This window comes from Lytechinus variegatus, chromosome 8 (assembly GCF_018143015.1).
Source record: "Lytechinus variegatus isolate NC3 chromosome 8, Lvar_3.0, whole genome shotgun sequence".
NCBI classification, from domain to species: domain Eukaryota; kingdom Metazoa; phylum Echinodermata; class Echinoidea; order Temnopleuroida; family Toxopneustidae; genus Lytechinus; species Lytechinus variegatus.
Genome location: NC_054747.1, coordinates 24,193,020 through 24,210,658, shown reverse-complemented (window position 1 = coordinate 24,210,658; position 17,639 = coordinate 24,193,020). Strand labels below are relative to the sequence as shown.

The following is a 17,639-nucleotide window of genomic DNA, read 5'->3' as shown; positions in this document are numbered from 1 at the left end:
ACACAAGCTTTCGAACCTATCTCGGTCCGTTCGCCAGCTGTCAAATTACGTCATATAGTGCGTGCTATCCCCTCCCCAGCCCCGTCGTTCTTCGAATGTTTTTGCGGCATGTGACATGTGAATTGTGATTGATAAAGTCTTTGATTTGAGTGAAAAGAAGCATTTTAAACGTATCCTTTTCAAGTAGATCATATCTTCCACGACTGCTGGGATCATCAGCATTCTTTCAGAATCTCGGGTAACTTCAATTAGCGCGCGCGAATTATTCGGAGATAGATCGAGAGCGCCTTTTAAAGGTGTCAGCAATCGGATGCCGCTCGAAACAGTACAGATAGGGTGATAGGGGAGGGAATGAACACTGTGATGTAAACAGACCACATTTCGGACTCGGTCCGTTCGCGAAGCTAATCCACCAATAATCCAGTCAAGGTTGCAAGTGGACTCGGTCGGGTCTCGGGTAGGAAACTTTCAGATATAACAGGGGTCTTAGTGTGCTATGCAGGCTCCTTGAATCAGCTGTGGTACACACACTGCAGATGTGGGTCTACATTTGTAGACTAGGTCACAATCAAGGTAATGGCAAAGCTAGTTAATACAACTCTTCAAGAAATCAACAGGACCTGAATGCCGAACCAACTTTCACATCTGAATTTATAGGCTGCCTAAAAATATCGTTTTGGCTGGGCAAAATGTTTGGGCCAGCCATAAATAAAGCTCTCAATGAATAGGTTTTGTAACCTACATGTACATGTACAATGAATAAAACAAAAACACTGGTTTAGTAGTAATATATATTGAAGCAGCTTTGCAGTATATTGCAGATGTGGAGAAGACACATGATAGCATCCATAAAGCAGGGTGCTACATAACTTTTTAAATAGTTGAAATATACTTGCCCAAAAGTCTATTTCACTTGCCCGAAAAAATCCTTAAAAAATTGTTTTACCTCTTTAAAAGAAAGTTTTGCAGTGTTATAAACCATTGATCTTTTTCTCTTTTGACATGAACTGATCTACCTTGTTATTGCATTTCTTTTTCCAAATTGATCTTATCTTGCCTGCCATGACTAAAATTATGGTCAATATCAAAACGACCCTAATTTTGGTCATTCTACTGAAAGAATTTCACTTGCCCAATTCGGGCAAGTGGTTTCGGTCTTTACTTCAAAACACTTGCCCGACCCTTACTTTTACTTGCCCCGGGCAATCGGGCAAGTGCTTATGTAGCATCCTGCATAAAGGTGCAGTAGCTACTTTATATTTCAATCTCAAACCATCTGCTTTTAAATTGTACAGGGTTCCCGGCTTTCAAGAACACAAAATTCCCTCATTTTTCTCTGATGAAGTTTAAAAATTCCCTGATAATTATTTAAACCCATTCCCAGTTTCACATGTTTTCTAAAAAAAAATTGTTTCAGTGAATTACATCTATTTTCAGTATAAAAACAATTATGCAAAACTAACTAGTCCAACCATAACCAGTCATTCAATGGATGTTGTTTTGGTATGCAACAAAATATAACAGAGTCAGACTGACTACCATGCTTTCGACTTTTGGGCTGGTCAAATTTCCCTGATTTTCCCCTCCTTTGAGGCATTTTCCCTGATTTGAGGTATTTTTTATCAAAATTCTGATTTTTCCCTGACTGTATAAAAAAAGGTTAAATAATTTTCCCGATTTCCCTGATGGGCTGGGAACCCTGTTGTACTGACTACCTTCAATGGTTAAACAAAAATTTAACTCTGCCAAGTTCAAATTGATTTTTTCCTTATGTTTATAATGCAAAAAGAGTAGCTGTTTTTTTAATCAATAAAACTGACAGGCAAAAATGTCAACAAAAAAGGGAACCTGGCAGAAATCAGTGTCTAGAGACAATCAATATCATCGAATGTTGTCTGTACAGTACTGAGAGAACCCTAGACAATGTCATCAAAACTGGCGGTATAGATTTCATTCACACCCAACAAACACATCCACGTTGAAGTCTGCAAGGTTTGTATCTATTGATTTTTATGTTTTTTCTTCTTTAAAGATTGCATGATGATTTCTGCCATAGCAATGTGCAGGACAAAAAGCTCAAATAAACAAATAAAGAGTTCAAATCATTTAATGTCAGCATGGACCTACTACTCTCCATGATTTCAGAAATGATAATATAAAATAAAAGTAATAACCAACCTACTTTTATATAAAGTCGATAATTATTCATATTTGAACCAGAGACCTCACGAACGAATCCCTTTTTGAACTGGCCAACAATAAACAAATTTGCATGCAAAGTGAATCAGGTTATTTTACCTCAAATTGGTCAATTCATTAACCAACATTGGTATTTGTTATTAAAAAAGGAGTGTACAAGAACATGTATTGAAGATGGTGGTTCCACATCTAAGAAGGTTTCTAATTGTTGATGGCATGTTAAATGGATGGTTAAGGGTTAAAACCCTATGAGCAATTGAAAGCGATACTCAGCGGGAAGCTGTCAAAGTTATAAATTGAGCTGTCTGCCCCTGTGAAAAGATTCAGGATTCGTCCCTCTCCAGTTTCAACCTAGATGACATGAGAAAACATCTCTCAAAAACAACACAAGGATGAGAGAGACATGGCACAAAACTGTTATGTTGTACTGTAGGTGACATTGAACTGGCCTATATACAAAACAATACGTACAGTAGACCAAAGAGACCAAAGCACAATAAAAACAAGTTTCTCAAAATAGCAGGCCTATAGAAATGTTGATATCAAGCGCAGTCATGGGTAAACTACATTCTTTGAAACTATTTATGGACTGGGTAATCATTATATGGTGACACACCATTTGCACCGGTCTTACATGTAATATCTCTTGAGGGCAAAGGGTGGGAATTACATGTACATATAGGATTGAAATAGGGTTTTTGGTTCAGAATAATGTTATGACATAAGGATTTAGGGTTAGTTTTGATGTTAGATTTTATGGTTGGATTAATGTTCAAATTTTCCATTGGAGCAACTATTGCCAGAGTGAATGTCATGGAACCATTCATTCTACTGCCCAACCAAAATGATATGACTGTAAAGTAAATCTTGGTTTTGATTTGAATAACCCATCTCAATCTAAATTTAGGCATACTGTACCAACTCACAGCATGTAAAAAAATAGCCCCCCCCCCTCAAGTCCTCAACTATTCATGTATCTGGCCAGGTTTGATTATAATGCAACATTCTCAGCAGTGTAATTACGTGTACTACATGTACATGTATCTCTTCTCTTTACTGTAAGCTCTGATTATTAAGTTTTCTTTCTTCGGCTTTCAGAATTTTGCCATTTTGAAATTCATTAAAAGCTATTAAAAGATAAGAACTCTTTTTTAATTAAACATGTACATGTAGATGTAAAATCTAAAAGGGTTTATACATGTTATCAACCGACTGGTCTCCCGGAGTCTGACTTTGGATGTTCCACTGCAAAATTATTCAGTGGAAAAGTCGCAATCCAAGCAAACAAAACAAAGTGGATATTCATGTATTTGACCTTTATCACTACGATAGAAACACAAATAAATGCAGAATTCCTGGTAGTGTGAACTGGGATACACATCGGTTCCATGACGTTTGCTCCGGCGACAATTGCTCCTATGGAAAATCTGCACGTTAAACCAAACATAAAACCTAGCCTCCAAAACTAAATAAACTCTAATCTTTATTTTTACATTATTCTGAACCAAAAACGCCATTACAATACTACATTTTTGTATCTCTAACCCTACGCCCACTGAGATATTAAGACCAGAGCAATTGTCACAGGAGCAAATGTCGTGTCACCTACACATCTACTCTACATACAGAAACACACGTATCAATCCATACTCGTGTGAACAGGGTCCCATACAAACCAATACCCTGGATAACCAGGGTCCCAAGGATACATAGTCAGTATGCCTCAGCATCACGATACAGTAGGAAGTATGGAAAGCGTGTCCCTTTCACGGATATGATAACAACTCCCACCAACAAGAAATGGTGTGTACAATGTACTTGTTGTATGTACATGTATGTACATATCAACAGATACATGTATGTAAAATCAACATCATAAAAATTCAAAGGCCTGAAATGCCGAAGTCAAGGTTAATTCAGACTCAGAGTTGTGGTTTAACTCTGGATAGCCAATTCTATAGGCAATCGTGGCATAAATCTGTAACAGTTGAATTTCAATTACAAAGGACTGGTGAGTGAAGGGGGGGGACATAAGTGGTACACCATACAAGGACATGCTGTTTTCAGGCCCTGTTTATTAGTTTTATCAATTATAAAGCTAAGATGTACTTTACAAAGCATAGCATTACAAAGAATAATAACTTTGGCGATAAAATTAATTGTCAATTTTAAGCTGGATATCAATTCATTCAACAAGTACGACTATACTCAACAGAAGAAGACATTTACTCAGGACAATATGCATGCCTCCTTGATTGATCGATGCCAGGTTCCGAAAGTTCTTTTAGATTGATTTGAATTTCCATATTTTCAAAGATAGTCCATTCCCTGTTCTCCAGTACTATATATCTAGTTTCAAGAACGGAATTAATTGCTATTGCGTGTTGGGTGATCGCATGTCAAAAGAACATTAAATATACTAGCATAGCCACACATTAACGTTCTTAGACTTCTCAGAACACTGTCATGTATGTCACACTTGTCCCATAAAAAATACAGATTACAAGAAACTTGTTCAGACCTCAAAAGATTTATGTATGTGGTTATATTCCCTGTTTGTAATGGTACATGTACACTGGACTGTCCTAAATTGGGGGATGGGACATTTCCTATCATCATAGGCAGAAGTCGTTTGTGGGGGCTGACCACGGGATATTATGCAATTTTGGGGAAAAGATCTCAAGTATTAAGTCTTAAAGAAGTCATAATTCTATTCAAATATTATATCAATTTTGCAAAATGTATCCTACATCAGCCCTGAAAAATATGCACTGCATTTGATGAAAATTATAATACTGAACAAAATATGATACAAACAAAAATATACAACATTCAATATTTTTCTAGAGGGTGGCAGCTACCCCAACCTACTACAGTATACCCATGTAACAACGCATTATCTTGGAAAATGGAAAAAGAGATCTATTGTAGATGCAACCTCTTCGGAGAAAGATCTGAATAGTGTCACAGTGTACCACGATGTACACTTCTCAGAATTGATATGTACAGGTACTGGAACTTTATAAGAAACTCTGTATACATGTAAAGATCTTAATATAAAAATTTAGAAATACCACAAATTTTTTACAGATCTACTAATTAAGATGGATCTTTAGTGAACATGTACATGTACATATTAAAGGCATGCATAAGTGCAATCTCCAGGTAGCCTAATTTTGACCCTTCATTGGTCAAGTCCACCCCAGAAAAGTGATGATTTGAGTAAATAGAGAAATATCAAACAAGCATATCGCTGAGAATTTTATTAAAATCGGATGTAAAAAAGGAAAGTTATGACATTTTAAAGTTTCGCTACCTTTCACAAACGATGATATGCAAATGAGAAAGCCCATGATGTCCCTCACTCACTATTTCTTTTGTTTTATATTGTTTGAATTATACAATATTTCAGTTTTACAGATATGACAGTAAGGACCCACTTGACTGAACCATATAATATTGAACAATGCTAATTCCACATGTTCAGGGAGGAATTAATTGTTGTTTCACATGACAATGAGGAGACAATTAGAATATTCCTATCTCATGTAATAAAATACAAAAGAAATAATGAGTGGATGACGTTATCAGTCTACTCGTTTGCATACCAACCAGGATGTGCATAGAAATGTTTTGTGAAATTTAGTGAAAATTCAAAATGTCATAACTTTCTTTATATTTTACATCCGATTCTGATCAAATTTTTAGCGTTTTACTTGTTGGATTTTTCTCTTTATATTCAAATAAATTTTTCATTTGGGTGGACTTGTCCTTTAAACTAGGGAAAATTTGACCCCAACCACCCCCCCCCCTTCAATTTTTTTACTAATCCACAACTACATGGTTTTTTGGCTTAAAAGCCTGCGCATCTTTTGGTATTTTGGTACCAAATTTTAAGAATCGGTCATGGGCCGTGAGGTCAGCACTTTTTGTATTAATCGCATGTACAGATGTACATGTATGTAAATTGCAAGATTAAAAAAAAGACTACCGGTAGATATTTGTTTACAAACATACATACATGTACAGGTGTATATCTAAAAAATAACTTTCATGAACTGCAAAAAACACGGTGAATTTTGCATCCAAAGCCATTTGAATGAATGAGATTTCCCCAGATCTAAAATTGGTATAGAAATAATAACACAATCAATCAGCTGGTTTCATCACATCACGTTGAATATCAAGGATGGTCAAGAAATCGCATAATATTGGTAGATTTGGTTTATTTTCATTAAAGGGGAAGTTCACCCTGACAAAAAGTTAATTGTAAAAATAGCAGGAAAAATGATAAAAAATATTGCCGAAGGTTTGGGAAATTCATCAAATAATTAAAAAGTTATTACAATTTCTATTATTTGATTTGTGACGTCATATGCGAGCAGCATTCCTACATAGCAAATGGTAAAAAATTAATGAAATGTCATTTTCTCAGAAAATTGAAAATGGTTTTCACTGTACCTTTTGTATATCAATAGACAAATCATTTCACATCCGATCATGAATAGAAAACAAAATTAAGTCATCAGGAACCATCAAAAATTGGAAATTCATGCATTTTATATTACATAACACATGGGGCAGCTGCTCGTTTATGACGTCACATATCCAAAACTTTGAACTCTAATAACTTTCTTACTCTTTAACGGATTTCCCTCAAACCTTCACCAATATGTTTTACTATTTTTTCTGCTATTTTTACAACAAAGTTTTCTTCGGGGTGAACTTCCCCTTTAAGCATCAGGTAAATTGTACCCCGACAATTGTATGTTTTAAGCGTCTGGTAAACTGCACCTAATATTTCATGCATTTAGGGCCCCCCTATTTTCAAATGGTCGAATTAAGAGTTTGCCCAACCTGACACAATATTAAACCTGATGCTACATGTATGTCACAAGACATTTCAATGATGCTTTTCCGTGTAAAATCAATAGAAACTGAATTCTAAAACACATTCAATCATAAAAACACAACACAACAGAATAAAAAGCACACAAAATTTGACTCACTGAAAAGACTAAACAGGGTCATGTTTCATATTGAATTTAACAAACACAAAATAACAAATTTACCATCAGCCAATCACATAGAAGGATTTCAGTAGCTTTTATCATTGAGAAAAGCTTTTTACTCACCATAGGCGGTGTTGATCTGCGATTGATCTGTAACATTGTATGCACTCTCTCTATGGTAGGAGGGTAGACGATGACATCAATGATGTCATCAAATGCAAAGGATTCCACAACATCTTCATTCTGAAAATTTTAAAAACATAAAAAGACATAACATATTCATTCATTCATTCATTTATTCAATTTTTCCAACAAAATTAAGAAGCAATAATTACAATAAATAAAATATAACATCAGAAAATACAAATGATAAATATTCAAATAAACCAAATATAAAGAATATGCACCTGGTACAGAAGATAATATATCAAAAATGTTGGAAACACGGAGTGGTCCACTGAAAAGCAAGGCTTGTAAAGTGTGGACCACTCAAGTAAAATTATGCAAGATTTCTGAATACTATGCAAGATTTCTGAAAGCATGAATCACATTTTCAAAAAAAATCATGAGGGCTGATTCAAAACATTCATCAAACCGTTTCAAACGCCTTTTGAGCAAGCATACATGATGTAGCCGATTCGTCCACTTATCACACAGTCTAATGCCATTTCCTCCATCCACATTTGGTCCAATAACTATTTGGTCCAATCATCACTTCGTCTAATCACCATTTCATCTATTAACTTTTCATCTAATAACCAGTTGGTCTAATATTGGTCTAATACAAGGGATGCCAGTTGGAATTGATCAGAGGGCCTGAAAATCACCTAGAATACAATATTTTGTACACAAAAATACTACATGTATAACTAATGTATGGCCTGAAAATCAATTGCCAGAGCCTGAATTCAGGCTTTTGCCTGAAAAATGGTTAGAATGATTTTCTTTCATATAATATCACATAGATCATCGATCAACGACCTTATAGTATTAAATGTTTTGTTTTGTTCGGTTTTTCATAGAAAAAAAAGGAACGAATATACAAAAAATGATTGAAAAAAGGGAAGAAAAAAAAATAGAAATAAAAAAATGAAAATAATATTATTCCATAAAATGGTCACCCAAATCTTTATACAGTGAGTGGCAAAGATAGTCAATTATGACTTATTGCCAAATAAAAACAAGGAATGGAATGGCATCCCTGTAATACCCTTTTCTTTTCATTCATTTTGCACAATTAATACTTTAGTTTAATTACATGTAGACCAAATACATGTAGAAATAGCTATTGGACCAACTGGTTATTAGACAGAATGGCATTAGACTAAATGAAAGAAGACCATGTGGTGAGTAGACCAACTGATGGTAGAAGAAATGGTAGTAGACGAGTTGGCAATTAGACGGATAGGCAACTAACGAATTGGAAATAAACCTATACATTGCATGTATATCAATTTTTTGTTTTTCCTTTTTGACAACAGTTTGACCATATGAAAAAAAACTTTCCCCAAAAGTTGCTGAAATTTAACATGAAGAATACAGGGCTCGAATTAATCCAAGGCCATCCAAGGCCATGGCCTTAGATGCCCTCAGAAATGGCCTTGATGCCCTTTCAAATATTTGTAGACTTAAGGCCAAAATAACTGCCCTTTTTTGCTGTGGCCTTGGTGCCCTGCGGTAATCCAGTGCATGTGCCCCATTGAAAAGTGCATTTATTATTGATGCCCTTTTTTTGGTGGCCTTGGATGTCCAATAAAATGAAAACTGCCTCCCCTTTCCCTTAAGTGCCCTTTTTAAAAATGGCCTTGCCCCTTTAAATTCTTAATTCGAGCCCTGAGAATATTCACCCCTATCCTGACTCTGATTTATGATGTTAAACTCGGTAAATATTGTAGTCCCATATGTAGATTTTCATGTGTTGCCTTCTAATGTCCCTGTGTTGACTAAGTGTTAAACGATCAATAACAATCAAAACGATAATGATTAATGATCGTTTTCAATTTAATGAATTTGCAACACCATGGAAGTCTCAATGTGGGATTGTAATATTTACCGATTGTAACACCATCAATCAGAGTCAAGAAAGAGCTGAATATTCTTCATTTTCCTGACAGTTTTCACATTATTAACAATTTCAAGAAATTATGGAAAATAAATAGCCATTTCATGGATCTAAAAATGCAAGTAAAATGTGAAATTTAAGCAATTCTTTTGTAAACTAGGTCTAAAGTTTTTTGTGTTTTTTTTAAGCAGGAGCGCGATATTTTGTTAACGTAATGACTCAGGCCTAGTTTCACCACAGATTAAAATAACACAGCTATTGTATTTACAATTTAAAGAAAATCTACAATTCAGCATACATGTATATGTACACAATGTATCCAACTTGATTTAAGCTCCTCAAGGAGAGCGAGGAGCTAAATTAAGCCCCTCGAAAAAATAAGGAGAGCGATTTATTGAGCTCTACGAAATAATAAATTATGTGAAAGACTGCTTTATATACGTATGGAAAATACAATCAATGTTTCGAACAGACAGTGATTTATTAAAATAAAGAAGGAAATGGATTAAAATACTATTTTCTATACAGTTGGAAAGTTTCTAGGAAAGGGATTTATTTACTTTCTACTTTACTTTTTATGTTCTCCAACCTTTAATTGCCTTTCACATAAAAAAGTACATGTAGGCCTATATCAAGTAAAAAACAATTTTTCCAGGGATTTTTTTTTCGAATTTCAGGGCTCTTTTGAACATTTCGGGGCTTTTAAATTTAGGCTTCTGACTGAGTACAATTTACAGCACATGTAGGTAGAATTATTTAACAAAATAAGAACAATTTTCAAAGCAATTTTTCTTCTTACCCCATATGCTAACTTCTTCTTCGTGACTCCTTTGATACCACTGACTTCATAGATGTCTCCATTTACCATTGTGAATTGTTCGATCCCCCACTTTGATTTCATCTCCTCGCTCAGTGACACAAGAAACATCACCCGGAAAGCAAATGCCTCTCTCGGGTCGTCGCGGAAGTCTTTGAGAGCAGTCCGTACTTTTCTTCGCAGCTTTACTTTGTCCCACCATGAGAGTCCCTCACTGAGGGACTTGGGCAAGAAGCGTCCAAAGCGCATTCTTCCATTCAGATTGGTCAAAGTGTTGCCATCCTCTTTGACATGCTGCATGAAGTCCAACACCATGAGGCCAAGCGATTCCTCAGTACTCAGTCCCAGAACCTCATCGTTGAGGAAACTCTCTCTGTACTGGTGAAACATGTAGTTCACAACATTCTCTTCCAGGAGCATGAACCTCTGCGAATCGCCCGAAGGGCACATGGTGGCCGTGTGGAACCGCACGCGGTACTCAAGCTCCTGGGACGGGTTCTGCCTCTTGGAGAGGATACGAGCCGTTGGGCACAGCCATACCTTTTTGGTCTTATCGTAAAGGGCAAAGAGATTGCTCGTCAGCCGCAAAATGCCACATTCCTTTGCAGCCTTGGTGCAGATGTGCTCCACAGTCAGCCCTTCGCGCCACGGGATCACCAGATTACCTCGCATGTAGGTATGGACGTCGACAACATTTGGCTCCATTCCGTTGGGTGTGCCCGGGGATTCCCGAGAACTACGGATGGAGGGCAAGTGCAGCATGTTGACCATGTGTCTAACGCTCAGTTTCTGTGTCATCAATAAAACTTACACCAACCTCTGCAAACGACGAGCAGCAACTGGACAAACCTTTACTTTGATCATATTGCACATTTTAAAATTAAAAGTTCTTCTGCAGAAGACGTTTACATCAAGGTATCGCAGCAAGGTCCGTACCACTATCATTTGCTATATCATCACCGTCGGAAGTCATTCTACACATAGCATGTGTCAACTCCCAAAAACTCATCAACATGAACCCAAGGGTGATCTTCTGAAGTTGTCTTCATGGTAAATCATGGTTTCAGCTTGAAGAGGCTTCCACTGTAGGACCTATAGGAGGGAGACAGAAAGAATACATGAATACATTGAGTGAAAAAATCTGTACATCTTGAGCACTGTAATAATAATTCTCATCTTGGTAAAATTATGATACCAAGTGATCATTTCATCAATAATCAATAACATGCTTATTTTTCCGGTATTTCATACTTTAAAATAGTCAGAAAACTGAGTGGAATAATGGAACACTTGTACTGTACATGTAAAGCACCAAATGTTAGAATTATTATTATCATTATATAAAGTTTTATCACTGATTTTCACTGACCAATCAGATGCAAGGATTTGCAGTATCTGTCGGTGAAAATCCTGAAAAAGCTTTTCATGAATTCAGTTAAAATTGAGGTAAAGACCAGAATCAGAAATATCCACAGAAGTCTTTAAAAAGTGAAGAATCTGAGCCATTATGAATATGATATCACTCCACGTGAACTTTCAGTCCTTTGAACATCAGTTTTCATTTCCTTGTTGTATTCATAGAAAAAAAATCTAAATTCACTATTTTAAAATTCCTTCTGTCTGAGAAAAAAAGGCCAGTAGAATTTTCTCTTAGTGTGAGCAAAATATTTTAATAATTTTTTAAAAACCAACCCCGGACATTACATTCAGTCTTAATTTTACTGTTTCAAGGATTTGGGGTAATTATGCTAGATCCAAACATACTGTACATGGATCATACATGTACATGTACAGTACCACACAAACATAAGCTGTCCTGCAGAATTCCTACATTACGGGACTTACATGGAGCAAAACAGATACAGAAACATATGATTTTCATAATTATATTCATTTGTATCAGTATCACACACACCATTTTTTATAATTCTATAAGACTTCCACAAAATACCTCTATCAAGAAAAGAAAAAAAATATTCTTGTTCAGATCACATTCAGAGAAGAGCACACATCATACAACGTTCTTCAAACATCTTAGAAATTGAAATATTCATATCAGACTTCAAAGAAATTTTTACCGGTAATACAATGTCGTCTTCTCACATCACGACCCTACTCATACTCAGTGACATAGCACTGTAAAATGTATGAAACGTGATTTTATTCATATCACCTTCAATATTTTTTTTAAATTCCATCAGACTTGGAATACCTCCAGGCTCCATCAAGAGAAGGAAAAAAAATATAAAGATATTCTTGTTCAGATCAAATTCAGTGATGAAGAGTACACATCAAACAATGTTCTAAAAGCACTGAAATACTGTATTCATATCAAGCTTCATCAAAGAAATTTGATAGTCTCTTGACACCATGACCTTCTCATACAAGTATTGTACTCGTTGACATATCACTGTGCACTGTTTATTTGGAAACAATTCATGCTTCAAAATGGTGCAACTAATTTCATATCAAATTTGCTTGATATGTCTAAGGGTGTGTTCATTGTCAGTTTCCAAATTTAAATGGCAACATGAATCATGATTGAATACGTGATTACAAAACTCGTATAATGAGAAAAAAGAAGGGTGAGTTCAACGTCCTCCATTCCCATTCGTCTTTCAAATCCAGATTCGGAAGAAAATTTAATCATCGAAAAAATGCATTTGTTTGGTACATAACAAATATTTGACAATATGTAAATGAACATAGTTGTATATAAATGAATATAAAGGTTGCAGGGGTTGCCATTTTCAGGCCTAAACTTTAAACATTATAAAGAAATAATGATTAATAGCTTCAGGTCCTTTAAAAAAAAGCAAAAAGGCAAAATTGGGAGGGAACTGAATTCCTAATTCTCATAGCTTTTTTTACTATTTGCTCCTTTCACAATTGGTGGTGCGTTTACTTACAACCATTGCGATTGTGTGCAACGTATATTGTGCCCAAATGATCGCAAACGATCGCAAGAGCAATTGTGAAAGCCCCACTCTCTGCAGATTGGATTTGATATTATAAATCAAATACTCATATATATTATTGTTATTACTGTACACGGTATTCAATGCAATGAAAGTACATATAATTTATTATAAATACCCATTCATATTACACTGTAATGTCATTACAAGTAGGCCAACAGGTAATTCAATACATAGGTTGATCACTGACCTACATCATGTACATACTTTGGCCAAATCCTCTTTTTATCCATTTCCTCAACAATAAATGAAAGGGAAAACAGCTGTCCCATTATCATACACTATGCAAACAATGTCAATCATCTGTACAGCACTAGTCAAAGAAACTGGCCAAACAAGGGGTTTATCTGCCCAACACATTATGAACATACACAACATGAATGTACTACTCACATGTATGTTCACATTACAATCATGCAGATCATACGCTGCAACCCAGGACTTTGCAAAATTGGATGTTTTGAGTAGTATACAATCATCCTATGATACAGGAGCAAGACATGAGAAAACGATAGGCTAATTTCTAAGCTGCTTAATACAACAAGTAGTGATGACTGTATGAGGAGCAGCCAGCTTCCTCTTCATATGTGCGCACACATGAACCAGGTATGATAGCCAGGCTGATATATCAAGCTGAGCTGTGCCAAGACAACGCACACACATACTAATGTTGCGCTCTGTGTGTGTTTGTGTGTGAGAATAATACAAACAGCTGGTAGTAGTAGACCCTGTTCACACTATTTCTGTGTGAGAAATATATCAAGTAGTAAAAGACCCTATTCATAATGTCGCTCTTTCTGTATGAGAATAATTTGTGTACAACACATACATGTACATGATATATCGTGCTCAGTGTAGGAATAATAAATACTGAATGACTGTAAAAACAGCTGGTAGGAGTACATGAAGATCATGTTTATTCTCTCTATTCTGTGTGAGAATAATACTGTATACTGGAGCAGGGGCCGCAGAATGGTTTTCAAAGTGGGGGGGGGCTAAGCCAAAAGTGGGGGGGTTGACCATGCAAAAAATCACAATCATATGGTAATTTTTACCTTTTTGAACAGTTTTGGAAAAAAGCCCCCCCCCCCACGGCCCCTGCATGTCATACTGTTTATGTTTCTCTTTCTGTACAAGAATCTACATGTATAGACCTAAAGTCGGATGTACCAGACCTTGTTGAAACTGTATTTCAATGTTTTTCTGGTGGAAGTATCAGAAAATTAGAACTGCATAGTAGCCTACATGTAAATCATGTTCACACTCACTACATGTACATTTACAGTGTATGTATGTGTTTGTGTAAAGAATACTACATACAGGTACAGCAGGTAGAAAAAGACCCTATTCACACAGTCTATACATGCATCAATGTGTGACAGAACCTGGGTGAGAGTTAATATCAAACCATGTTCACAACATTAAATTAATATGTGTGAGAATGATACAAACAGCTGGTAGTGCACATAGCAGACCTGTTCACACTGTCATATCATAATTGCTCTCTCACTCTGTCTTGCTCTCTCTTCGTAGTATACCATGTTCACACTTTTTTACACTAGTGTTGCTCTCTGTGTAATATTACAAACAGCTCATAGGTGTAGACCCTTTTCACACTGTTCATATTACTAGTAATGTATGCGAAAATAAGACATACATGTACAACTGATATTAGACCCTGTTCACAATGTTAAAAAAGGTTAATTGCTGTGTGCGTATTAAAGAGTGAGAAAGTATTTCCAGAAGCTACCAGTAATACCATGTTCACACTGCCATACATGTATGTGTGAGAAAAGTATGACTGGTAGCAAGTAGAAGGGGCAGCATTTAGCACAGGTACCAAAGCATTCAAGAAATGTTTTCTAATACCAGGTACTCATTTTACTACACCTGGGTAAAGAGTGGCAAAGGCAGATAAATTGTAATGCCTTGCCAAAGGACACAGGTGCTGTAATGGGATTTGAACCCTGGAACTTGTGGTTCAAAGTCAGCAGACTTATCACCTGAGCCACATCACCTCTACGGTCTCTTAAATACAGGTACATGTATATCTTTGGATGACAATAGTTAAAAGTAATAATGGTGATGTATGCACACACCATCCAAAGACACTCATTTTTTTATAGACACAGAAATCTAAAAAAGGTCTACATACAAATGTACAAGAGTACAAACTCTGTAGATCACAAGGTTCCGAGACAAATTTCTTCCTCATAACTATTACATCAAAATGCTGGCAGGGCATTTATCTACACTTGCCTCACTCAACCCAGGGGAGGAAAATAGGTACACCTGGAAGAAATTTTTTCCTTAATATTCGAGCCATCATCAGCAGTTACACTGAAGCCCTGGTGAAAATACATGGATGCAGGCCAAGGAAAAGGGAGAGATGTATCATACTTTTTTTACAACATTAATGTACAAGGAACGAACAAGTTCATTTCTAAGCTCTATCATTGTCCATATTAACAAATTTATTCAAAATTGAAAACATACTGTATCTCTCTAGTTAAGAAAATTTTCTGAGTAGAATATATAAAAGTAAAAAGAGCTTTGAACAAGCGCAGCTAATTCATACAAAAGCTGCACATACATACATGTACATGTACACATTAATGTTTATTATGTGAGATCTCAAAGAGCTGTTGATGTCTTGTCAACCACACAAACCAACAGATGAATGAATGCTGGCAGTCATCAAAGGAATTCCCAGACAGAAAATTATATGATTTTATTAACACATTTTAAAGTAAAATCAGACAAACACTGAAAAGTAAATCAAAATTTAACAAGGAATACAAAGTTTATGATTTTGATAGTTCAAAGTTTTGTATAAATACATAAATTCCAGTGAAACATATGCATAATACATACTGGTAACAGAAACTTTTTCAAATTTTTCAACTACTGCCGAAATCGTAGATAGGCTGGCACTGCACATATATTTTCCGGGGCTCTTTTGAGAACTTCATCAACGAAATCGCCCCGAGAACCTACATGTAGGGGTAATTTTTTCCCCAATACATTGTTTGCAACAACAAGATGAAAGTGAAATCGTCTAACTGTTTGATTACAAGAAATAACATTCAAATTCTATCCTCCAATAGTATTTTTAAAAAATGAATACAGGTACTGTGTAACAAAATAATATCAATGCTGATATTTAATTTATTACAAGAGAGACATGTGTTTACACACACATATGAAAATTACGTTTGATATCATGTAAGGAAAAGGAAAGTGTGGAGACATCACATTATCAGTCCACCTATTTCATGACGGCATACATGTGTAAACTGCAAGGTTCCCAGTACAAAATAAATAAACAAATTTCCTGATTTTCCCTTAATGAAGTCTCAAAATCATTGCAATTGATTCAACAGTTGTATCAACAGGAACTTCAAAATTTCCTGACTTTTCCCTGATTCGAGGCAGTTTTTATCAAATTCCCTGATTTTTCCCTCACTGGAAATAAGAATAAAAAATTTCCAGATTTGTCTGACTGGGAAAGGGCCCCGTCTTATACAGAGTTGTGATTGATCTACAATCAATGCAACTATGGAAAGCCAGCAATGTCAACGTCTATTGTTGTTTGTTCAAAATATTTTTTTAGATAAGATGTGTATTCATGTACATTCAACTTTTTCCTGACAATTATACTTCTCTCTGTTTTCAAAGGACATTGAAAGAAAGAAAAATTATGACACTGATGGATTTCCATATATTTCAGACTAATCGTATCCTGACAATTATACTTCTCTTTGTTTTCAAAGGACATTGAAAGTAAGAAAAATTATGACACTGATGGATTTCCATATATTGAGACTAATCGGATTAATCGTAAGTCTTTGTAAGACGGGGCCCTGGACTGCCGTCACCAAAAAATATTGCTTATATTTAAAATCAATAACTTTGAGGATTTTTTTTATATTCCTATATAATATTAGTATCCTGCAAATTTGTGAACTAGTTTAATAGCCAGTTCAACTTGCCATTGGTCACACAGTACTGTACATTATAATTGTAGGCCTCTATATATTTCTGAACATAGATAGGAAAAATTAAGATTAATAACATGTAGTTCTTAGTGACGATTTGGAGAGAGGCTCATTTTTGCTGGTATGACTTTCCAGAATTTGTGCAAGCATAGAATTACAAAATTCTTCGAAATTTTATTATAGGCCTGACATGAACTGTAGTGTCATTCATTTTAACACCCCTTTTATATAAAAGGGGTGCTCCGGGCTGGAAAAAAAATGGTCTGAACAGATGAAGAAAAATCAGACAAACAGAACGCTGAAATTTGATCAAAATCGGACAACGAATAACAAAGTTATGGCATTTATAAAGATTTGCGTTATTCCTGTAAACAGTTCTAGTCATGTATTCATGAAGAGTTGATGAACCAACTGATATCATATCCCTACTTATTCTTTTGTATTATATGATATTTACATAGGTTTATTCGATTTTTCCTTCAGGAACCAAAAATGTTGGAAAAACAGCTTAAAGTGCATTTATAATCCACTGCTAGTTGCTACAACTCATTTCATTACAAGGGAGACAGATCA

The 17,639-nt window shown here is 35.5% G+C and overlaps 1 protein-coding gene across 3 annotated transcripts in view; it reads right to left on the bottom strand.

Annotated features, from left to right (window-relative positions):
• The window catches only part of LOC121420208 (tyrosine-protein kinase JAK2-like), an 87,835-nt gene that overhangs the window by 55,351 nt on the left and 14,845 nt on the right, over window positions 1-17,639 (bottom strand). The window contains exons 1-3 of one of the 3 annotated variants that reach the window (XM_041614763.1): window positions 13,462-13,733; window positions 10,073-11,182; window positions 7,335-7,454 (exon numbers count right to left, since the gene is read on the bottom strand). In XM_041614763.1, coding sequence (XP_041470697.1) covers window positions 7,335-7,454; window positions 10,073-10,888 — 936 coding nt within the window. In that variant the 5' untranslated portion in view covers window positions 10,889-11,182; window positions 13,462-13,733. Of the gene's footprint in view, window positions 1-7,334; window positions 7,455-10,072; window positions 11,183-13,461; window positions 13,734-17,639 lie in introns of those variants that run through there. The other 2 variants (XM_041614761.1, XM_041614762.1) reach the window with 2 other exon arrangements.